Consider the following 25,769-nt stretch of genomic DNA (forward strand, 5'->3'; position numbering starts at 1 on the left):
CAAAACAAAACAACCAAAAAAAGTTTGGGTTGACAAAGGCACCGAGTTTAAAGGAGAGTTCGAAAAGTTATGTACTAAACGAGAAATCATCAAATACAATACTCACAGTGAAAAAAAATCAGCGTTTGCCGAAAGAAACATTCGATCGCTGAAAAGTATTATGTACAAATACTTGGAGTTTGAATGGACTTACAGTTATATTGAAAAATTACAAAGTTTTGTTCAAACGATTAACTCACGCGTTAATAGAGTAACAAAATTGGCTCCAAACAAGGTCACAAGAAAACATGTACCTGCTTTAGTTTCATTAATTGCAAACAGTTCATCGAAGTTGGTACAGAAACCAAAATTTTATGTTGGTGACTATGTTCGAATAGCGAAGACTGACTTGCCTTTTAGAAAAGGTTACAAGCAGATTTTTACAGACGAAGTTTTTGAAATAGTTGCCATTCCTACTGTAAACCCTCCAACATACAGTCTCATTGATGCGGAAAAGGAAGAAATCAGCGGAAAATTTTATGAAAAAGAACTTAGTTTAATTGGAAACAAAGCTGATTATAACGAAAATGGGCAGTGATGAGTTTACTGTACATTTGATTTCAACAGCATCAATGGATTATTTCCCAGGCAACACTTTGGCCAGTTTTAGAAATTTTTGTAAAGAAGAAATAGCTTTAGACGGAGATTGGAGAGTTGCTCTCTCAGAAATAATTTTCCCCACAAAATTAAACAATGTTACTGATGAGGAATTTACGTACTTCAGAGCATCCGAAGTAGTAGCCAGTAAATCCAACGCTGGCAATCGGAATACAATTTCCAGACCCTACTATGGCGAAAAAGTTTTTATCAAATCAGGAGAGTACACTTTTATAGAACAATTGATTAATGAGATAAAAACAAAACTCAAAGACAAAATTCATTTTGATGCGAGTCCTCAAGAAATCACGAATAGCATGAGCATTTGGATGAACGCAAATGAAGGAATCTCATTCCCAAGTCCCCAAATACCCAGTCTGTTAGGCTACAATGCAAAGCTTGATGAGAACGGTGAATATCACATTGGTTACAAAATGATACCCTCCTTCGATGCATCTTATGAGGGAAACGAACTGTACGAATCTCATTTCCCATATGACTTATCAAGTGGGACAAGTCTAATTTTTGTCTATATTGACATTATTCAATACCAAACTGTTGGTGATGCAAAGGCCCCATTGTTACGCGTCATTGATTCAAATAGACGCATCAAAAACGGTAGTGCCTGCAGCATTGAACCTAATCATCGAAAAAACTTCACTAATTTAGACTACAAAAAATTATTCACTTCATCTGTACAATCAATATCGGTACAGTTGCGCACAGAAACTGGAAGACTAGTGCCCTTTGCAGGAACTGGTAAAGTTGTGTTGACCCTAAAATTCAAGCGTTTTGATTGAAAACCAATGGAACAATATTATGCAAAGCAAGCTTCACTTCCTCATTTCTCTGGACACTACCGACAACGCGGCAGTGGATTTGGCGCTTTGGCTGCTGGTATTGGTCGTGTTGCTATACCGTTTGCACGACGGGTTATTCTACCGGCAGCGAAAAAACTGGGCAGAGAACTTTTGATGAGTGCAGCGCCAGAACTAATTGATGTCGCTATGAAAAAGAAGTCTCCTAAACAAGCATTGAAAAACACTGTCACAAAAACTGCAAGAAAACAACTCGGTGGTGGTAGACGACGTCGTCGAAAGACACCAATGAATGGATTACGAAGAAGAAGGTCAGTAGGGGCTCGAAAAAGAAAAACAACCATTCGAAGAAAAACCAGACCAGTGAGAAGTCGAGCAGATTTTTTCTCAAACATAAAAAATGATCGCTAATTTGTTACCCAATGAAGCTACCCATAGCTCTCTAGATTTGTTTGAAAAACAACCTCTTTTGATTACTTTTGAAAACGCTTTTGATCAAAAAATTGGACCTGTTTATTCACCTAATGGACCAATGCTTGAATTTGAAATCACCGGTGACCGTAATAATTTTGTTGACCTGCAAAAAATTTATTTGGAAATACGATGCAAAGTAACGCAATCAAGTGGAGCTGATCTGCGATACGACAACACTGATCCTACTGTGTCTGATTCACCGTTCCTCGTAAACAACTCCCTGTATTCCCTTTTCTCTGACTGTACCCTCTCTGCTAATGGACTCAAAATCTCAAATGCCAATAGTAATTTTGCGCATAAAAGCTTTATTGGAACAGAAGTTTCTAACAGCAAAGGAGCCAAGGACTCATGGCTTAAGTGTCAGGGATATCGTTTTGAAAACAATCCCGCTGCAATAGATGCAGCTGATTTCACATCTCAACGAGAACTGGTCCGTGAATCGAGGGAAATTTGGTTCTATGGACCCGCTGGAGTTGATTTTTTCACATGTGACAAGCATTTGTTGAGCGGTGTTACCCTCAGACTTTCCTACAGACGTTCTCATGAAGATTTTCTCATTATATCGGAAGATGCTGCCAAGCATTACAAGCTGCAAATACTCGAAGCGAACCTATATGTTAGAAAAATGACTGTGACCGACCATGTGCTCTCTGCCATTGAATCAACTTTGCTCAAAACTCCTGCGAACTACCCATATCAAGAAGAAATTACAAAAACATTTCTTGCAACAGCTGGTCAGCGCAGCTGGCAACAGGAAGATATTTTTGCTCGTGAACCGGTGAGACAAATTATCATAGCATTGAACACAAATAATGCATTTCTAGGAACAAACCGAACGAATCCTTTTCATTATCAAAAATTTGGACTGGAGCAAGTTACTTTGAGACGAAATGGTTTACCAATAGCAAGTACACCAATCAGTACACAAGATCATAAGCGTCTCTTCTTCAACACACTATCAGCGCTGGGTTTGTTGCACTGCGGGCTGGGAATCACTCTGGATAACTACCAACAGCACTTTATTATGTGTTTTGATCTCACTAGCACACAGCAGGCAGCTCATGACTTCTTGCATCCAGAACTTACTAACTGCTCAGTTTCACTCGATCTTCAATTCTCAAACGCTTTGACAGCAAACCTGGAAATTTTTGTTTGGGGTATACGCTCATCCAATGTATTTATTACCTCCGACCGCAAAGTTACAAAGAACGTCCTTCCCATTTCGACAGTCTGAAAATGGATGAAATCCAGTTGCAGGACCTCATTCAGAATTGTAAACATCTGAAATATAAGCTTTTTGGAGTATTTGCAGCCGACAATTTTCCACCTCACATCCCAAACAACATCTTTATGATTGTGAACACTTCAAAATCAGATTCTCCGGGGACACATTGGATTGTGATATGCAACAGAAGAAATGTTTAATACTTCGCTGATCCTCTCGGTCTTCCTCTCTGGCAGTACACCAATCTGTATAAACGATTGAACGAGAATTTTCATCAAGTGACTGAATTGATGACAAACTTTCCCATGCAAGACTCAAACTCTACCATGTGCGGTTCTTTTTGTATTTATATTGCACATTTGATTTTTGATAAAAACTTTAATGGTGATGCTTCTGATTTTGTTTATATAACTGATCATGTTTTGAAACGTTTCCTAACTCACATGCGTACCCATTAACTAACCATTTAATATGGTTGATTTATACATTTTACAATTCAATTTTGAACAATACATTCTTTTAGTAATTGAAATTTTACCCAATTGTTAACTGAATAGCAGTAATTCGAGAAGTTAAGCTTTTTATCAAAGTGAGAAAAAAAGTACAAAATCGATCTATGGGGGGATATCACCATACCAGCTACTGTTGCCTCCTTTCAGTACAATTTCCGGACGGGTTTCGAAACGCCGCCTTTCGGCTGAGAGTCGAGCGCCATGCGTTTTCCTCTACTCGGACCCCAAGAAATTTTGTTCCACTTCAATTTTATAGTAACAAGTTAGGTACACGTCTTAGAAATGGTTGCAGCAAAATTAATGGGCACTTTTGGCTTTCATCAGTGTTCTCGTTTTTCAAGATCTTTAGCCACTTCAACCTTTTAGCTCTTTCAACCTTTCTATCAAATCAAAGTTTTTGTCATAGATTTCAGACGTTTATTTTTCAGTCTCTTGTAGACACGAAAATGGAAATGTCAAAATTTTCAAGCCAATTTCATCATTTTAGAGTTTTCAGTGTTCCATAATTTTTCTTTGTTTTTACCTTCAATTGGCTGAACGAAATTTTTCATTCTTATTTTGGTCAAATTGATTATTAATTTTTGCCTAAATAGAGGTGGCGGCCGCCGCACTTGACGAATTTTGCTTTCTTCGAGATTCAGTAATAAAACATGCATTTTTGAAGGAAATCGTTCACCGCAGCCAACAGTTAAGCTACGCTGCCAAAATCTTGTGCTTTTCTATATACCATATAGTTTGGTCGCATATAATAGGTATATAACGTCATTTTACATGTAAACAAACCAATACCCCCAAACTTTAGAAGGGAAAACATGCACCGACCAAAACCTAATTCCATTCCCGTTTCCACAACGTTCAGTGGGAATACTCAATAATATACCGAAGTTTTACATGAGGACTATTAGGTATAAAATTATTTATGGTGACAATTAGGATTATTACATAGTGACCATTAGGTATAAAATTATACATGGTGACAATTAGGATTATTACATGGTGACCATTGCTGATCATTTAATACATGGTGACCATTATGATTTATACCTAATGGTCATCCATGTATGACAACCCCCCCGATCCTAACGCACTATATGCATACTACTCACATCTGTCTCGAAAGTTTTTTTCCACCTCAACGGTTCTTAAACTTAAAAAATGAAAGATATCAAAAATGTGCTATTTAAGAATGAATTCAGTGTCATTCAATCGAAATTTGTTAAAACTTTTTTTGAGAAGACCAAGATTCCTGGAGTAGGTTTTAAATTTACTAACATTGTATTTGTAATCTAAAACGGCCGAAAGGTTTATTTTGGACGATTCCTCTGTGACTCTGCCGTCGCCTGACTTCGGAATCTGGATACCAGAAAGACGTGAAGAAGTCATCCGGTGGGAGAAGATTAAACAGTGGCTTGATCACTACGAACTATCCTCGGACGCTCTAATCGGCTTCGGAGACGGGGACGAAATAACTTCGCGGCATCTTGTCCATAGAATGCGCTATTGTGAGTTGAAAAAGGAAGTTTTCGATATCGGTATGCTCTTTTCGTTCGGCAACCTGGAAAAAGCGTATAACGCGGGTTATCTGTCCCTGAACTACGGCTTCTCAGGGGCTACATTTTGGACCTATGATGCGGCAACAAAGCCGAGCCAATTTCATTCTATACAAAAGTTGAAGACTTATCCGACTTACCGAAGGAGTAAAAATTTGGACGCGGCACTTTTCGGGGGCGACCATCTTTCCGATGAAATGTATCTGCCATTCATACTTACAAAAATGATAACTAAAAGCTCAGGAAATTCTTTGCAAGGTGATTTTTATCCTACCCTCGATAAATTGAACTACTCTCCCGAATTGCCAGTCGAGGAATTGAACTTGAGGCTTATGAAAGCGATTGATTCTCGAACCCATAGAAAATTCGGACCCAGGCAGAAAAAAATCGAAAAAGTGCTTGCAGAAAATCCAGAATCCTACAAACCAATGTTCCAGATCCCCTGGTTTCTCACCTGTAACTTGCAAAGATATCCAGCATGGAGTTTCAAATATGACCTCCGACTGAGCGACTAAACTCAATCTACTTCTCATCAAACTGTCATCAAGTTATTTTCAACATCAATCTACAACTTGTGTTTTCCTATCATGTGATTTAGAAACTCACTGCTTTGAGCAAGGAAGTAATTGTTTCGACCATTGACAGTGGATATAGGAATTTTGTATTTGGGTGTGTTTTAGTTTTTTCCAGGCAGAACTACCCGGGTTGACAAAAAATGCCTATCATACATTTTTCATATATGAAAAAATGCTTATCATACTATTTCATACAATTTCATAGAGTAAAAGTGTATGTAATAAAATAGCAAAATAAGCATTTTTTTCATATATGAAATTGTATAATAAGCATTTTTCCATACTATAAGTAACGAAATGAGTCAATGGAACGGATCGAGTGATATATCATTTTAAAATATTTTCAGTCGTGTTTCGAATTACATTTGAAGAAATCCAAGAAATTGTCCCAGAAAACCTGGTTTGAAGTTTTTAAGATTTAGTTTAATATCGAGCGTGTAGCGCGCTTGAGTAACGTTCGTTGTTTGAAAATTTACCTTTCTTTCGACTTTTAGGCTCTTGATTTTTGATTTGTAGGCACCAAATTGATTTTATTATAAAGAAAGCTAGTTTGACTGTTTTATTTGGCATTTTTTGACAAAAAAGTTTTTTTTGTAAAAAAAAAAGTTAAAATTATTGTACAGAAAATGAAAAAATAGTTTGGTATTCACTTTTTGAAGAAAATTTTTGAATTCACTTAGACGTTTGTAAAGTTTTCGAATCACACCGTGCCCCAAAAAGAACGCTAATTTGAAGAATAGAAAAAAAACTCTTTACTGACTTTTCTATGAATGTGGTCGGAACATTCTGTGCTACTTGCGCAGCAACCAGATAACCTCGTTGTTATTTGTACATCATTGATTTTTATTGTTTTTTATTACAAAAATTTTTACAGGTTAACAAAATTTTTTACAGGTTACAGCTTTAATGAGCAAAAGGTTAATTAATGTTTGCAATGGCTTTATCTACAGCTAATATTGTTTATGTAAAAAAAATCAATTTTTGAAGCCATATTGTTTTAAAATTGTGTTATTTTGTTTGTATTACTTGTATATTTTATATGATACCAGTCATACTTGTATAACTTGTACTTTTGAACTACTCGTATATTTATATGATAAGCAGATTTGAATTCTCAACTGGATATCGTATCGTTTTTTACAAAACTTCATGAGATAGGGCCCATAGTGCAAACATACCTAACACGACGAACATGATCGGGACTGCCGAATCATTTATGCATGTCGAATGTCCAATAGAGTTTTTATCAGAGGCTTACAAACAACTAATTGTTGGAATTGCTGAGATCTTAATTGAAAGGTTATTTGATTGAGTTTTAACTGTGTGAGAAAAATCAAACGAAGAAAACTCAATATCGAGAAAAAATTGAGAAAACTGACGAGCTTCGCCGAGACGACCATAACACACCAAATTTGGGTCGATAAACTCAAAGAACTCAAAAAAATGATCAAGATGGTCGTAACATATATGTCTTGGGTCGAGCGCAGTTGAATGCAATTTGTTTTGATTAATTTGCCATGGTCGAAACATACCTGAGTTTGATTGAGACGGTCAAAAATTACTGAATTTCAGCCGATATGGCTGAAACATGCCCAACTCGTTCGAGATGGTCAAAACATATTTTTCTCGTTCCAGCACGGTCGATCGCAGTTTTTTCGGTCGAAACAATAGAAACACACAATATTGGTCGCGATGATTGCAGCATACCAAATTTCAGCCGGGATGGCAGAAACAGATCAAACTTTGGTCGATGAGTTCGAAACGTCCAGTGAGCAAATCGACTAGGGAATAATTACAGACCCACGCAGTAGAAAATTGAAAAAAAAACGGTAGCCTGCAAATCATTGTTCCAGTTCACTGGTTGTCACATGTAATCTGCAATGATATCCAGCGCAAAATTTCAATTACTGTCGCAGACTGAGCGACTGATTTGGACCCGGGTCGAGATCCCGCTCAAAAACCGCTCAAGATATGGGCGGTTTTCCAGCAAGATTTGAGCGGTTTGAGCGGTTTGGGTGGTTTTATTTTGGAAAAACCGCTCAAACCGCTTAAATCTTGCTTAAAAAACCGCTGAAAAACCGCTCATTTCTTGCGGTGGTTTTTGAACGGTTTTTCCAGCAAGATTTGAGCGGTTTTTAAGCGGTTTTTGAGCTGTCTTATAAGGAAAATCGATTAAAACCAACAAAAAAGCCTGGAGAGGTAAGGTGACGCTAAGATTCAGTTGAAATACTACCGGGGTTGACCTACAAAAACCAAAAACGCTTATCTTACATTTCCTCACACCGAAAATGCTTATCTTACAATTTCCTACATCAACTGTATGGAAAAATGCTAATCATACAATTTTCATACGAAAAAAAATTCAATATAGTTTCTCCGGCTATTTGAACCAATTAAAACAGTCAGGTAATGAAAAATAACTACGTTTATTTTTTTGGAAAAAAATTGTTATCCTACAATTTCCAAAATTGAAAATTGTACGATAACCCTTTTTTCATGAAAGGCAAGATTTTCAGAAACTTGTTAAAACTTGTTTATAACCAAATCTAATTTATTTAAGAGTACTTTTGCTCAATTTAAAGCACATTGCTCATCAAAAACGAAAATTTAGTTTGAAGCTAATAACATGGTTATCATACAATTTCCATATATGAAAAAAGGTTTATCCTACAATTTCCATATATGAAAAAAAGTTTATCCTACAATTTCCATTTATGAAAAAATGCTTATCCTAGAGTTTTTTTTACAATTTTCTGAGTCTATGAAACTGTAGGAAATTGTAGGATAAGCATTTTTTTTTCATATATGGAAATTGTAGGATAAGCATTTTTGGTCAACCGGGGTATCTACAATTTAAAAAAAGTGCTTAACCGTTCTCAACTCAAGCAAGATTTTTTTTCGATGTCTTGAACAAAAACAATGTCAGCGACTTTTTCAAATGCCCCAGCAAAATAATTAATGGAAAATATGTAAGTAAATGTATGTATGTATGTATGTATGTATGTTTGTATGTATGTATGTATGTATGTATGTATGTATGTATGTATGTATGTATGTATGTATGTTTAAATGTAAGTATGTTTGTATCTATGTATGTATGTATGTATGTGTGTATAGATGTATGTACGCATCTTTGTATATATCTATGTGCTATTTTTTTAATATAAAAAAAACGCTCAAAAAACCGCTCAAGATTTGAGCTGTTTGAGTGGTTTTTCTAGACAATTACGCTCAAAGTCTTGCTTCCAAATGAGCGATTTGAGCAGTTTTTGTACGGTCTATCTAAAAAAAACCGCTCAAAAACCGCGCAAGATTTGATCGGTTTTGAGCGATTTATCTAAAGAAACCACTCAAAAACCGCGCAATATTTGAACGATTTTTGAGCGATTGATCTAAAAAAACCGCTAAAAAACCGCGCAAGATTTGAGCAATTTTTGAGATTCTTTTCTAGATAAACCGCTCAAAAACCGATCACATCTTGCGCGGTTTTTGAGCGGTTTTTTCAGATAAACCGCTCAAAACCGTTCAAATCTTGCACGGTTTTTGAGCGGTTTTTTTCTAGATAAACCGTTCAAAAGCCGCTCAAACCTCTCATTTTGATGCAAGATTTTGAGCGTAATTGTCTAAAAAAACGCTCAAAACGCTCAAATCTTGCTTCAAATTTACTAAAAAATCTCGAAAATGCTTATCTTACAATTTCCTACATCAAATGTTTGGAAATATGCTAATCATACAATTTTCATACAATTTCAAAAACCATTGAAAAAAGATTCAAAATAGTTTCTCCGGCTATTTGAACCAAATAAAACAGTCAAGTAATGAAAAATAACTACGTTTATTTTTTTGGAAAAAATAGTTATCCTACAATTTCCATATAAGAAAAGTGTATGATAACCATTTTTTCAAGAAAAGCAAGATTTTCAAAAACTTGTTAAAACTTGTTTATAAACAAATCTAAATTATTTAAGAGTAATTTTGCTCAATTTGAAGCATATTGCTCATCAAAAACGAATATTTAGTTTGAAGCTAAAAAAACGGTTATTATACAATTTCCATATATGAAAAAATGTTTATTCTACAATGTCCATTTATGAAAAAAAATTTATCCTACAGTTTCCATATATGAAAAAATCGTTTAAACAATTTTCTGAGTCTATGAAACTGTAGGAAATTGTAGGATAAGCGTTTTTTCATAAATGGAAACTGTAGGATAAGCATTTTTGGTCAACCTGGGTATCTACAATTTAAAAAAAGTGCTTAACCGTTCTCAACTCAAGCAAGATTTTTTTCGATTTCGATGTCTTGAACCAAACAATGTGAGCAAATTTTTTCAAATGCTCGAGCAATATAACCACTGGAAAAAATGTAAGAATATGTACGTATGTATGTATGCATGTATGTAAGTATGTATGTTTTGATGTATGTATTTATGTATTATGAATGCATGTTTAAATGTAAGTATGTTTGTATCTATCTATGTATGTATGTATGTATGTATGTATGTATGTATGTATGTATGTAGGTATGTATGTGTAAATGTATGTATGTATGTATGTATGTATGTATGTATGTATGTATGTATGTGTGTATAGATGTATGTACGTATCTTTGTATATATATATGAACGATTTTTTTTATAAATATAGAAAAAAACGCTCAAAATACTTCTCAAGGTTTGAGCGATTTGAGCGGTTTTTTTAAATCTTGCGCGGTTTTTACGCTCAAAATCTTACGCTCAAAATCTTGCTTCTAAATGAGCGGTTTGATCGGTTTTTGAACAGTTTATCTAAAAAAAAGCACTCAAAAACCGCGCAAGATTTGAACGGTTTTTGAGCGGTTTATCTAAAAAAAAAACGCTCAAAAACCGCGCAAGATTTGATCGGTTTTGAGCGATTTATCTAAAGAAACCACTCAAAAACCGCGCAATATTTGAACGATTTTTGAGCGATTGATCTAAAAAAACCGCTAAAAAACCGCGCAAGATTTGAGCAATTTTTGAGAGATTTTTCTAGATAAACCGCTCAAAAACCGATCACATCTTGCGCGGTTTTTGAGCGGTTTTTTCAGATAAACCGCTCAAAACCGTTCAAATCTTGCACGGTTTTTGAGCGGTTTTTTTTCTAGATAAACCGTTCAAAAGCCGCTCAAACCTCTCATTTTGATGCAAGATTTTGAGCGTAATTGTCTAAAAAAACGCTCAAAACGCTCAAATCTTGCTTCAAATTTACTAAAAAATCTCGAAAATGCTTATCTTACAATTTCCTACATCAAATGTTTGGAAATATGCTAATCATATATTCATACAATTTCAAAAACCATTGAAAAAAGATTCAAAATAGTTTCTCCGGCTATTTGAACCAATTAAAACAGTCAAGTAATGAAAAATAACTACGTTTATTTTTTTGGAAAAAATAGTTATCCTACAATTTCCATTTAGAAGAAAAGTGTATGATAACCATTTTTTCAAGAAAAACAAGATTTTCAAAAACTTGTTAAAACTTGTTTATAACCAAATCTAATTTATTTAAGAGTACTTTTGCTCAATTTAAAGCACATTGCTCATCAAAAACGAAAATTTAGTTTGAAGCTAATAACATGGTTATCATACAATTTCCATATATGAAAAAAGGTTTATCCTACAATTTCCATATATGAAAAAAAGTTTATCCTACAATTTCCATTAATGAAAAAATGCTTATCCTAGAGTTTTTTTTACAATTTTCTGAGTCTATGAAACTGTAGGAAATTGTAGGATAAGCATTTTTTTTTTCATATATGGAAATTGTAGGATAAGCATTTTTGTTCAACCGGGGTATCTACAATTTAAAAAAAGTGCTTAACCGTTCTCAACTCAAGCAAGATTTTTTTCGATGTCTTGAACAAAAACAATGTGAGCGACTTTTTCAAATGCCCCAGCAAAATAATTAATGGAAATTATGTAAGTAAATGTATGTATGTATGTATGTATGTATGTTTGTATGTATGTATGTATGTATGTATGTATGTATGTATGTATGTATGTATGTATGTATGTATGTATGTATGTATGTATGTTTAAATGTAAGTATGTTTGTATCTATGTATGTATGTATGTATGTGTGTATAGATGTATGTACGCATCTTTGTATATATCTATGTGCTATTTTTTTAATATAAAAAAAACGCTCAAAAAACCGCTCAAGATTTGAGCTGTTTGAGTGGTTTTTCTAGACAATTACGCTCAAAGTCTTGCTTCCAAATGAGCGATTTGAGCAGTTTTTGAACGGTCTATCTAAAAAAACCGCTCAAAAACCGCGCAAGATTTGATCGGTTTTGAGCGATTTATCTAAAGAAACCACTCAAAAACCGCGCAATATTTGAACGATTTTTGAGCGATTGATCTAAAAAAACCGCTAAAAAACCGCGCAAGATTTGAGCAATTTTTGAGAGATTTTTCTAGATAAACCGCTCAAAAACCGATCACATCTTGCGCGGTTTTTGAGCGGTTTTTTCAGATAAACCGCTCAAAACCGTTCAAATCTTGCACGGTTTTTGAGCGGTTTTTTTTCTAGATAAACCGTTCAAAAGCCGCTCAAACCTCTCATTTTGATGCAAGATTTTGAGCGTAATTGTCTAAAAAAACGCTCAAAACGCTCAAATCTTGCTTCAATTTTACTAAAAAATCTCGAAAATGCTTATATTACAATTTCCTACATCAAATGTTTGGAAATATGCTAATCATACAATTTTCATACAATTTCAAAAACCATTGAAAAAAGATTCAAAATAGTTTCTCCGGCTATTTGAACCAAATAAAACAGTCAAGTAATGAAAAATAACTACGTTTATTTTTTTGGAAAAAATAGTTATCCTACAATTTCCATATAAGAAAAGTGTATGATAACCATTTTTTCAAGAAAAGCAAGATTTTCAAAAACTTGTTACAACTTGTTTATAAACAAATCTAAATTATTTAAGAGTTATTTTGCTCAATTTGAAGCATATTGCTCATCAAAAACGAATATTTAGTTTGAAGCTAAAAAAACGGTTATTATACAATTTCCATATATGAAAAAATGTTTATTCTACAATGTCCATTTATGAAAAAAAATTTATCCTACAGTTTCCATATATAAAAAAATCGTTTAAACAATTTTCTGAGTCTATGAAACTGTAGGAAATTGTAGGATAAGCGTTTTTTCATAAATGGAAACTGTAGGATAAGCATTTTTGTTCAACCCGGGTATCTACAATTTAAAAAAAGTGCTTAACCGTTCTCAACTCAAGCAAGATTTTTTTTCGATTTCGATGTCTTGAACCAAACAATGTGAGCAACTTTTTTCAAATGCTCGAGCAATATAACCACTGGAAAAAATGTAAGAATATGTACGTATGTATGTATGCATGTATGTAAGTATGTATGTTTTGATGTATGTATTTATGTATTATGAATGCATGTTTAAATGTAAGTATGTTTGTATCTATCTATGTATGTATGTATGTATGTATGTATGTATTTATGTATGTAGGTATGTATGTGTAAATGTATGTATGTATGTATGTATGTATGTATGTATGTATGTATGTGTGTATAGATGTATGTACGTATCTTTGTATATATATATGAACGATTTTTTTATAAATATAGAAAAAAACGCTCAAAATACTTCTCAAGGTTTGAGCGATTTGAGCGGTTTTTTTAAATCTTGCGCGGTTTTTACGCTCAAAATCTTACGCTCAAAATCTTGCTTCTAAATTAGCGGTTTGATCGGTTTTTGAACAGTTTATCTAAAAAAAAGCACTCAAAAACCGCGCAAGATTTGAACGGTTTTTGAGCGGTTTATCTAAAAAAAAACGCTCAAAAACTGCGCAAGATTTGATCGGTTTTGAGCGATTTATCTAAAGAAACCACTCAAAAACCGCGCAAAATTTGAACGATTTTTGAGCGATTGATTAAAAAACCGCTAAAAAACCGCGCAAGATTTGAGCAATTTTTGAGATTTTTTTCTAGATAAACCGCTCAAAAACCGATCACATCTTGCGCGGTTTTTGAGCGGTTTTTTCAGATAAACCGCTCAAAACCGTTCAAATTTTGCACGGTTTTTGAGCGGTTTTTTTCTAGATAAACCGTTCAAAAGCCGCTCAAACCTCTCATTTTGATGCAAGATTTTGAGCGTAATTGTCTAAAAAAACGCTCAAAACGCTCAAATCTTGCTTCAAATTTACTAAAAAATCTCGAAAATGCTTATCTTACAATTTCCTACATCAAATGTTTGGAAATATGCTAATCATACAATTTTCATACAATTTCAAAAACCATTGAAAAAAGATTCAAAATAGTTTCTCCGGCTATTTGAACCAAATAAAACAGTCAAGTAATGAAAAATAACTACGTTTATTTTTTTTGGAAAAAATAGTTATCCTACAATTTCCATTTAGAAGAAAAGTGTATGATAACCATTTTTTCAAGAAAAGCAAGATTTTCAAAAACTTGTTAAAACTTGTTTATAACCAAATCTAATTTATTCAAGAGTACTTTTGCTCAATTTAAAGCACATTGCTCATCAAAAACGAAAATTTAGTTTGAAGCTAATAACATGGTTATCATACAATTTCCACAAATGAAAAAAGGTTTATCCTACAATTTCCATGATGAAAAAAAGTTTATCCTACAATTTCCATTAATGAAAAAATGCTTATCCTAGAGTTTTTTTTACAATTTTCTGAGTCTATGAAACTGTAGGAAATTGTAGGATAAGCATTTTTTTTTCATATATGGAAATTGTAGGATAAGCATTTTTGGTCAACCGGGGTATCTACAATTTAAAAAAAGTGCTTAACCGTTCTCAACTCAAGCAAGATTTTTTTTCGATGTCTTGAACAAAAACAATGTGAGCGACTTTTTCAAATGCCCCAGCAAAATAATTAATGGAAAATATGTAAGTAAATGTATGTATGTATGTATGTATGTATGTATGTATGTTTGTATGTATGTATGTATGTATGTATGTATGTATGTATGTATGTATGTATGTATGTACGTATGTATGTATGTATGTTTAAATGTAAGTATGTTTGTATCTATGTATGTATGTATGTATGTGTGTATAGATGTATGTACGCATCTTTGTATATATCTATGTGCTATTTTTTTAATATAAAAAAAACGCTCAAAAAACCGCTCAAGATTTGAGCTGTTTCAGTGGTTTTTCTAGACAATTACGCTCAAAGTCTTGCTTCCAAATGAGCGATTTGAGCAGTTTTTGAACGGTCTATCTAAAAAAACCGCTCAAAAACCGCGCAAGATTTGATCGGTTTTGAGCGATTTATCTAAAGAAACCACTCAAAAACCGCGCAATATTTGAACGATTTTTGAGCGATTGATCTAAAAAAACCGCTAAAAAACCGCGCAAGATTTGAGCAATTTTTGAGAGATTTTTCTAGATAAACCGCTCAAAAACCGATCACATTTTGCGCTGTTTTTGAGCGGTTTTTTCAGATAAACCGCTCAAAACCGTTCAAATCTTGCACGGTTTTTGAGCGGTTTTTTTTCTAGATAAACCTTTCAAAAGCCGCTCAAACCTCTCATTTTGATGCAAGATTTTGAGCGTAATTGTCTAAAAAAACGCTCAAAACGCTCAAATCTTGCTTCAATTTTACTAAAAAATCTCGAAAATGCTTATCTTACAATTTCCTACATCAAATGTTTGGAAATATGCTAATCATACAATTTTCATACAATTTCAAAAACCATTGAAAAAAGATTCAAAATAGTTTCTCCGGCTATTTGAACCAATTAAAACAGTCAAGTAATGAAAAATAACTACGTTTATTTTTTTGGAAAAAATAGTTATCCTACAATTTCCATATAAGAAAAGTGTATGATAACCATTTTTTCAAGAAAACAAGATTTTCAAAAACTTGTTAAAAATTGTTGATAAACAAATCTAAATTATTTAAGAGTTATTTTGCTCAATTTGAAGCATATTGCTCATCAAAAACGAATATTTAGTTTGAAGCTAAAAAAACGGTTATTATACAATTTCCATATATGAAAAAATGTTTATTCTACAATGTCCATTTATGAAAAAAAATTTATCCTACAGTTTCCATATATAAAAAAATCGTTTAAACAATTTTCTGAGTCTATGAAGCTGTAGGAAATTGTAGGATAAGCGTTTTTTCATAAATGGAAACTGTAGAATAAGCATTTTTGGTCAACCCGGGTATCTACAATTTAAAAAAAGTGCTTAACCGTTCTCAACTCAAGCAAGATTTTTTTTCGATTTCGATGTCTTGAACCAAACAATGTGAGCAACTTTTTTCAAATGCTCGAGCAATATAACCACTGGAAAAAATGTAAGAATATGTACGTATGTATGTATGCATGTATGTAAGTATGTATGTTTTGATGTATGTATTTATGTATTATGAATGCATGTTTAAATGTAAGTATGTTTGTATCTATCTATGTATGTATGTATGTATGTATGTATTTATGTATGTAGGTATGTATGTGTAAATGTATGTATGTATGTATGTATGTATGTATGTATGTATGTATGTGTGTATAGATGTATGTACGTATCTTTGTATATATATATGAACAATTTTTTTATAAATATAGAAAAAAACGCTCAAAATACTTCTCAAGGTTTGAGCGATTTGAGCGGTTTTTTTAAATCTTGCGCGGTTTTTACGCTCAAAATCTTACGCTCAAAATCTTGCTTCTAAATGAGCGGTATGAGCGGTTTTTGAACAATTTATCTAAAAAAAGCACTCAAAAACCGCGCAAGATTTGAACGGTTTTTGAGCGGTTTATCTAAAAAAAAACGCTCAAAAACCGCGCAAGATTTGAGCGGATTCTGAGCGGTTTTTTTAGTTAAGCTGCTCAAAAACCGCTTAAATGTTGCTCGGTTTTTTTGAGTTTTTTTTCAGATAAACCGTTCAAAAACCGCTCAAGTCTCTCATTTTGAAGCAAGATTTTGAGCGTAATTGTCTAAAAAAAAACCGCTCAGACCGCTCAAATCTTGCTTCAAGTTAGGTGAAAAGTCTCGACTCGGGGATTTAGATTTCGTCGAAATATCATCAGGTTTTTCAGGTACCAACTTGTAACTTTATGTTTCTAATGGATTGTCTCTCTAATAATTGAGTACTTTACTGCCTAAATAGTCAAATTAAAGGAGACCATATGTATATATTTGATGACTTCCATTTGATGCCAATACTGTGAATATAAAAACAATTTCTTGAAGTCATCAAAATGATGTTGTTGAACATATTTTTTGTTCCTTGTGCTTTTTGTAATTCAGTGATTGTTGAGTTTACAATTGGTTGACACACTGGGCCGCCCGGGCAATCTTCTTTTGGCCGGATAAGAATATTCAACTCCTCAGTGTAATACAAATTTCTAAGATCATTTATCCACGGAGGAAAGATTTGAGCGGTTTTGGGCGGTTTAATTAAAAACCGCTCAAAAACCGTGCAAGAGTTGAGCGGTTTTTGAGCGGTTTACCTAGAAAAAGCGCTCAAATCTTGCACGATTTTTGAGCGTTTTTTTCAGATAGATCGCTCAAAACCGATCAATTCTTGCGCGGTTTTTGAGCAGTTTTTTTAGATAAACTGCTCAAAACCGCTCAAATCTTTTACGGTTTTTGAGCATTATTTTTTGATAAACTGTTCAAAAACCGCTCAAACCTGAAGCAAGATTTTGAGCGTAATTGTCTAAGAAAACCGCTCAAAACGCTCAATTTTTGCTTCAAGTTTGGTAAAAAATCTCGACTCGGGGATTTAGATTTCGTAAAAATAACATCAGGTATTTCAGGTACCAACATGTAACTTTATATTTCTAAGAGATTGTCTCTCTAATAATTGAGTACTTTACTGCTTAAATAGACAAATTAAGTAAGACCCATATATATATATTTATTGACTTCCAATAGATGCCAATACTGTGAATATGAAAACAATTTCTTGAAGTCATCAAAATCATGTTGTTGAATATATTTTTTGTTCATTGTGCTTTTTGTAATTCAGCGACTGTTGAGCTTACAATTGTTTGACACACTGGCCCGCCTGGGCAATCTACTTTTGGCCGGATATATATATTCAACTACACAGGGTAATACATATTTCTAAGATCATTTATCCACGGGGGAAAGGACCAACACAAGAGCTGTACAGCTCACCACGGCGAACCGCTGTTGTGCCCCTGTTTAAGAACTACCTCGATTTTTTGGTTTTTTTTCTGGGCTGGATAATGTTGATTCACCCTCAAGCAACGAGCAGATCGTAGTCTTTTTCTCAGTTGCCTGGCCTCATTATATTTTTAGGAAAAACTGGCAAAAAGAAGCGAGAAGATTTGAAATCGTCTTTATCGGGATCAAAAACTTTGTTTAAAGTTTTCCATAGAAAGAGGCTGAATTAGCTCAATTTTTTGGTACGATTGGTCCGGAAAAAATGGCACCAATGCCGCCCACTTAGGAGACAATATTTAGAAAAAGGCTAATTCATCCCTTTCTACGGCAAATCAAGGACCAGCAATTATGTTCAATCGGCCTCCTTTGTACAAAAACCATTCTTCCTCCAGTGACTGGAACTGACTCCTTGAAAATCTAAGAACTCTATAATATCTCAGTTTTACCAACTATTAGAGTTATATATTGCTTTTGGCCGAATTCACTATTGGTTTTGCCTTTAAATCAAAATAAAAAAAACTGAATGGGTCTAATTTTCTGAAATTGGGCTCATTCAGCTCTTTTCGCTAAACGTTGAGCTCATGCAACCAGTTTTTGAAAAATTGAGCTCATTCAATACCACACTAGAGAAACAAGGAACGAAAATTTGGATCATTTCGTTAAAAGCTAGGTCCCTTTTGCTAAACATTGGGCTAGCTCAGCTCGTTTTTAGCCCCAGTTCATCATCTAACTCACAACACATGGATTCTGACGAATCAACCCAAACTATAATTGACACTAATACCCACTGAAATACACCTGCACTAGACACAACCGATGAGTTTTTGGATTCCGATCTAAGTCCCACTTAATGTTCACAACCACATTTCCAACCAATAACTCCCCCAACCATGTCGTAAATTCTACTTCAAACTCCCCACACAAGGACGCTACTTTCATTCATTTTCCTCTTCAGGTAGTGCACTCGATGTCTCTAGCCCAATAACTTATGACCAGCTTGAGCACGATCTTGCCTAATAACCAATTGACTCACTCCACTTCAAACTCCGAGTTATCTCCATCATCTACCCGCAATGCCCCCACCCGCGCCCAACATATCTTTTTGAAGCGAAAACACCACAACAACACGCCCCAATTCTTAATCAATCGCCCAACATCAACCCGACCCCTTCAAAGTAATCATCCCCTCGTCACAACCTTACATCAACCATTTTTAGTTGAAAATCTGCCGAAGACGATGAACTTTGCGACAACATCATGCATCAACTCACCAGTTTAAGTACACCTAAACAGTTCACACCCATTCACATTCACACAAAAACTATCCCTGCAGTTGAAACACCCAATGATTTTTCAGATTCCGAGCCAAGTCCCGCTTATTTTTCACAATCATCTTTCCAAACAAGTACAGCAGACTCCTTGGAAAAAAAATAGATAGCAAAATGGGGAACATTCCTTCCCGGCTGGTTTAATTCTAGAAATTATTGTGTGACCAGTTGGAACCAGTTTGAAACTAGTTATTTTGTTTAAATTTTATTTCCGTGTTAATTTTTTAAGACTAATCTTTATCCATGACTAAGTTTCACACTATATCTGTAAACCTGAAACCCTAGTGGTTCAAAAATTAAAATTGAAGATTGAAATCAATTACTTCTTTCTCTCCTCTGCAAAAAAAGCTAATTTACATTTTCATCATCCTTGGACATCAGTGTTCATTGACGGAAAGTTCTTGTCTTCTGAATTTTTCTTCCAAAACATTCAAAACGAAATTACTGAATAACATAAATCTATGAACTGCTTACCAGAATTTTTTCTAATTTTACAATCTAACTTAGTTTAAAAAACAATATCATCAAGGCTTCTCCATGGTTCCCTAATTTTACAAAAAGTTATATTCAATTGAAAATTGAAACATAATATCATCCAGGCCTCTCAACCAAATCGAAAAACTATCAAAGCTTCTCTTCTTTTCCCTTCAAAATCAAGATAATCAAAGCTTACCTGAATCTATTAAACTTAAACACTTCAAGTTCAACTCATCCCCCTAAATAAGTGTCTAACGGCCCATAGTGTCTATTCGCTTTCCAAACCTTTCAGTCAACTCAAGACTAACTGACAATTTCTTACTTTAAAACTCACCCATCAAAGTTAACTAAACAAAGAAGAACGGTTATTCATCCTTCCTGAACCCCGTGGATTGAGTTATTATTCTACAAACCCCTCATATCGATCCCTTACTAAGTAAAAATTTAAATATCTAAATGCAGAGAACGCCGCTCGTTTGAGAGCAGTGTATATCATTCAATAGAATTGATCTACTCTCTCACCAACCGGCCTTGCCACGACAAAAATACGCCACGAGAGTTTAAGAAAACAGTCACTGACAGTTTAACGAATTATAACATTTGACACCTGGATTTTGCATCAATCTTTCATCCTATCGCCTATGTAAATTTCAAGTTTTGAAAACAAAAAAAAATATCCAAATACGCCTCATTAAAATTTTTTGATACGATCTTGCATTAGCACCACATGAACAAAGAGTAGGTTCTGTTAGGTCAAAAAAACAGTAGCAAAAAAAACTTTCTTTTAAAAACAAAAACTAATTCAAAACAATTTCAAAATCAGATACTAAAATCATAGTTAATTTACATTTACCTCAAAATCCAACAAGAACACAATAATTACAAAAATTGGAGGAAAGACATTTTTTAATTCCAAAACAATAACAACATCATCTCTAATAAGTAAACTAAAATTTAATAGTAATAAACAAACAACATCGAAGTTCACAATGGGCAAAATTAGTGTTCAGTAACGATGTTTTTGCATTAATTTAGTTTTGGAAACAAAAATATCTCCACTCTAGACTCAATTGAAAAAATTCACACATCACCACCGCAAATACTATGACCCGCAAAAAAGGTATACATAAGACAATGAACACGACATGCAAAAAGTTTTGTCGTTTTTGAAAATTTTCAAAACAATCCGAGAAAACCTCATCGACACTAACCACTGATAAAACCGCTATAGTAGAACTTGATCTGCAAAAAGTTTTAGCATGTTTCAATATTGACTATTTTGAACTTGACTTAGATTTCATGGAACAACTTAGAAAACTTTTCTGCGGAAACAATCTTGAACAATTAGATAGTGTTTGGAAGTTTGAATGGTATCATGAGTTTTTATAGACAAAACAAACACGTTTTTAAATTCAGCATTTCAAACAAATTTGAATCATGAAGATCTTTCAAAACACATTGCGTTAACAACAGATAACTATCATTGTTTTATCACGCCAAATCAAAACAGAAAAAGTAATATTTGTTTAAATTCAGCATTTTTTATTTCAGCAAATCATAACACTAAATCAACAAAACTTTCATATCTCATTAAATTTTATTTCAAGAAATTGTTACAACAAGGCCAGTAACAGCACAACAAAAGAGCTCAAAAAAACATCCACAACCTTAAGTATAAAATATACCACTCCAACATTCAAAACTAAAATCAGTAATTGAACAATTTCTTTTTGATGAAAACTTATCTATTGATTATCAAACATACAGAAAAAAACCAAAAAAATAAACTTCATTAGTGAAAACTAAATAAATAGCTATGGCTTTTTTGTCATCCCTAAGCAGATCAAGCTCTGACAGAAACTTCACAAAAAATGGACTATACTTACTACCACCAACAATCTCAAAAAATTCAAGATCACAATCTCTCAGCAAAAAAAAAAATTAAATAACCATTTCTGAGAAAATGACGTTTTTTTTGGTAAAAATCAACAACCACCACATGAACTTAACCAATTGAAATATTAATTGTTCAATGAAGAATAAACAGATAATTTTGAAACAATTTTCGATCCACAAAAAGAACAACGCAAAACTAACCACCCAGTCAAACCAATTTCTACCTTAACAATAAACTAAAAAATATCAACAAAAAATCAAAAACCACTTCAAAAGGCAATTTGAAAGAAAAAAATAATACGATTGCCATATTACTTACATAATACGAAGTCAGTAGGCACAAGCTCACAGTTTTCACTGAAATACCAATTACAGCAGAATCACTGTAAATAACAATGAAATCAATTTCAAGATGAACTTTCAATAACATCAAAAAGCTCCAATGGATTTCAACTGGAGCGGAACCTGAATACTATGTTGAAGGTTATTTCAAGGCCTTAACAGCAAACCTAAAAAAATTTCGAGGATCAGAACCGTGAAAAACAAATTTTTTTATTAAAATTTGATTCATGGACGTACAGCATATTTACAAACCATAACGGCAGAGCAGCCCAAGAAGGCTTTTCAAATTATCAAGAAAAAAGTTCGATTGGAAATGGTTGACCAAAGTATTTTTTAAAATGTTCAATTCCGAAAAAAATGAAAAACATCAAAAATTTTTAAGTAATGAAATCCGAAGGTTAAAAAAAAACTAGCCAAAAAATAGAAACGCTGGTACTGAAGGTAACTTTTAGAAATATAAATGATGTCAAAATCACACAAATGACAAAAATTTTAATGAAGACCTCAATACCGCAATTAAAAAAAACCAAGAAAAAAGCGTCACATCCTTTATCAATTGGCAAACAAGATATTGACTCAAGACATTTTGTAGACCAACTGGAACAAGCGGGAATCTCAATTAAACTATTAGAAACAAAAATTTTAAGAAAGCAATATGTTTTACACATTCAAACAGCTCTATTACATATTAACAATAAACAAGTCTCTGAAAACGAACAAGCTGAAAAAATTACACAAATAGCTATTATATACGACAGAAATCCAGATTTTAAAGAAAAGCGTTGTCGAAAAAATGAGGTAGTTTATATATACGATACAGACAAATCATTGTCGAATGTCGACAAAAATACAAAAGAAATCAATCCAACCACCAACGCATAAAGGATTTACAAAAAATTTATCAAAAACGAAAAAAGATCAACATTTATTTTTCAGGTGAAAGGAAAAGAAAACATTCGAAGTGATAATGGTTCAGGCCAACCACTAGTAGCAAAAGAACACCAGTGTAAATCACAATTATCATGCAAAAAATAGCTCAGATGAACGAAACTTTTACTACAAAATACTAAATGAGTACAGTTATTCCAATGGCCGCAATGATCAATGTAGAAACTATTACTCAAGATCAAACACAACTAGAAAAATTTATTCTCATTACAGTGAAATCCGCTATAGTAAAAAATAATTACAGAAACAACTCAAATGACCGCTAAAGAAATTACTCACATAATGGTGATTGAAACTATTCAAACGAACGTTACAGAAATAACTGGAGTAACAGCTTTAAAGGTAGGACCAAAAATTATAGATCAAGAGAAAAATTCGATAAATCTAGAAATGAAATAAAAATTATTAGAAGAGAAAATCTCGAAATTTATCAAAAAATCATCGAAAAGAGTAACGTCTCAGCAAAATCGAACCGAACTTACCAAATCAAAAAAGTAAAACAAAAAAAGATCAACGAAAAATAACCTAAGTACAAAACATTTCTGAATTGACCACCGATATCCAGGAACTGAAAAATTTTCAGCCTACTTTCACAATTGAATCACATTCATTGTTATAGCTCAGATGGCGCTAGCGACACCGAAAACAAACATAGATTTAATATATTGAAAATGAAATAAAAACGAAGCACCTATTCAATTTAAAACTTTTAAAAGGATCAAAGAGAAAGAAATGTCAGGAAACCCAAAAAAGTGAAATACTTAATACTACAGAGTTTGCATACCCAGAAGTGTCCCACGAGCATTTTAAAAAATTATACAAAAAAGTAAACATTCAATTAAATCAACAAACGATACCAAATTGCAAAAAAAATTTGAGAGAAAAAGTATGGTTAGTACCATTTCTCTCAGAAATAAATAACAATCAAAACAAATCTCGAACTCCAGATCGCAAAAGACCACGAAAATCATACGAACCGAAAATTTTAGATAACAGTCAGACAAAAAATTAAGGACTAATAATTTAAAAATCGCCTGTAGAAAAAAATAGTTCCGATACGATCTCGTAGTGACACCGCATAAGCAAAGAGTAGGTTATATTAAACCGAAAAAAAACAATGTTTCACTTCTTAACAAAAATATATTCAAAAATTCGTTTCTTTAGCAAAAACGGAAATAAATTTTAGTATGAGACACTACAACCATACGTGAAATTTTACAACTAAGAGCTCGGATAACAACACGCAAACAAAAAATTTAAGTTAAAGACCTTTTTGTGAAACCGAATTAAGGACACTATCATCTCTAAAAAGTGAAAAAACAATAACATTTACCGACGGCGAACAACCAGTCCAATTATAAAACTGGAAGCAAACCATATTGAACAAGTTTCATTCACATTAAAATCATTTGACAAAAACTGATTCAAGGAGAAGACGAAAAAATTATGGATTACTTTGTTACATATTTTGACTGATGTCCAGATATTGGTCAATCATAATGACAAGTACAACATTGTCGCAATCTCAAATCAAACGTTTTGCAAAGGATATGGTCCATGCAAACCTGATTTTCTCGACTTGAAAATAAACAGGCAGATACTTGACAACTTATTATTGAATCTGCGCGACATAACCTCACAATATGGGAATTTCACGATTAAAATCTTACCACCAGATTCAAATGATTGTACTCACCCGCAGAGTGTACAAAAAATGACCTATAAACAAGTTTTTCAAATTTTTCACGGAAAACAATAAAAAACTACAACATGAAAATTCACAACGAACAAGTTTAATTTTCTCAAATTATGTTTTTCAAACAATTTATAGTCTTCGTCGTAAATTAAAATGAAATCTTTCACGCATCACCAACACAAACATCACCACATGCAATTTAAGAGAAGAAATAATATTTTTGCTTCAAAACTTTGAGATACAATCCCAGAAAACCTCAAAAAGTCTGACATACCCGCTCAAAAACTTTAGCACATAACTGATAACTGATGAAATAGGACATAAATTAGATCACATAGAGCAATCTAGAAAACATATCCACACAAGCTGTGATGATTTTACAATCCTTGCAGATCAATTAGGTTGGAATTAGCACTCTGAGATTAGCAAGATGTTTTAATTGATATACCAAGCGCAATCGAAATTTCAAATAACTTCAATTGATGAAGATAACTTAAAAGTCGTCGGCTTAAAAGCAGAATAAAACATCAAATTAAAACACACATTTTTCAAAACCGAACAAGTAATATCTGTTTAAATTCAAATTTGATGACCTACCACCAGAACTAACTAGTGGCATTTCATCGCATAAAGTACGAGAGATGACATAGATATGAACTTTCAAAATACACAGATTACATTAAAAATATACAAAATCGAATGTCACGACGGCCAAATTTAGTTTTCACTAATGATGTTTATGCAATAATTTAGTTCTGGCATCAATAACATCTCCATCCTAGATTCAATTGAAAAACTTCACATATCACCACCACAAATACAACGACATGCAAAAAAGGTATACATAAGACATTCAACACGACATGCAAAAAATTTTTTCCTTTGCAAAATTTTCTAAGCAATCCGAGAAAACCTCATCGGCACTGACCACTGATATACCCGCTATAGTAGAACTCGATCTTCAAACAGTTTTATCATGGTTCAATAATGACTGTTTTGAACATAAAATAGATCTCATAGAACAACCTAGAAAACAATTCCGCGCAAACAATCTAGAACAATCAAATAATGTTTGCAAGTTTAAATGATATCACAAATTTTATAGACAAAAGAAAC

The 25,769-nt window shown here is 33.2% G+C and overlaps 3 protein-coding genes across 4 annotated transcripts in view; all 3 read left to right on the top strand.

Moving 5' to 3' along the window:
- LOC134843852 (uncharacterized) overlaps positions 1-5,883 on the top strand; it is a 14,866-nt gene extending 8,983 nt beyond the window's left edge. For both annotated transcript variants that reach the window (XM_063860162.1, XM_063860159.1), the window contains exon 3: positions 4,968-5,883. In XM_063860162.1, the coding sequence (XP_063716232.1) occupies positions 4,968-5,730 (763 nt within the window). In that variant the 3' untranslated portion in view covers positions 5,731-5,883. The remainder of the gene's footprint in view (positions 1-4,967) is intronic.
- Positions 1-25,769, top strand: part of LOC134845178 (small ribosomal subunit protein eS4-like) — a 485,903-nt gene that overhangs the window by 412,290 nt on the left and 47,844 nt on the right. The window lies entirely within an intron of this gene.
- LOC134845180 (cytochrome b-c1 complex subunit 6, mitochondrial-like) overlaps positions 1-25,769 on the top strand; it is a 350,323-nt gene that overhangs the window by 264,882 nt on the left and 59,672 nt on the right. The window lies entirely within an intron of this gene.

Source organism: Symsagittifera roscoffensis, chromosome 4 (assembly GCF_963678635.1).
Source record: "Symsagittifera roscoffensis chromosome 4, txSymRosc1.1, whole genome shotgun sequence".
NCBI lineage: Eukaryota > Metazoa > Xenacoelomorpha > Acoela > Convolutidae > Symsagittifera > Symsagittifera roscoffensis.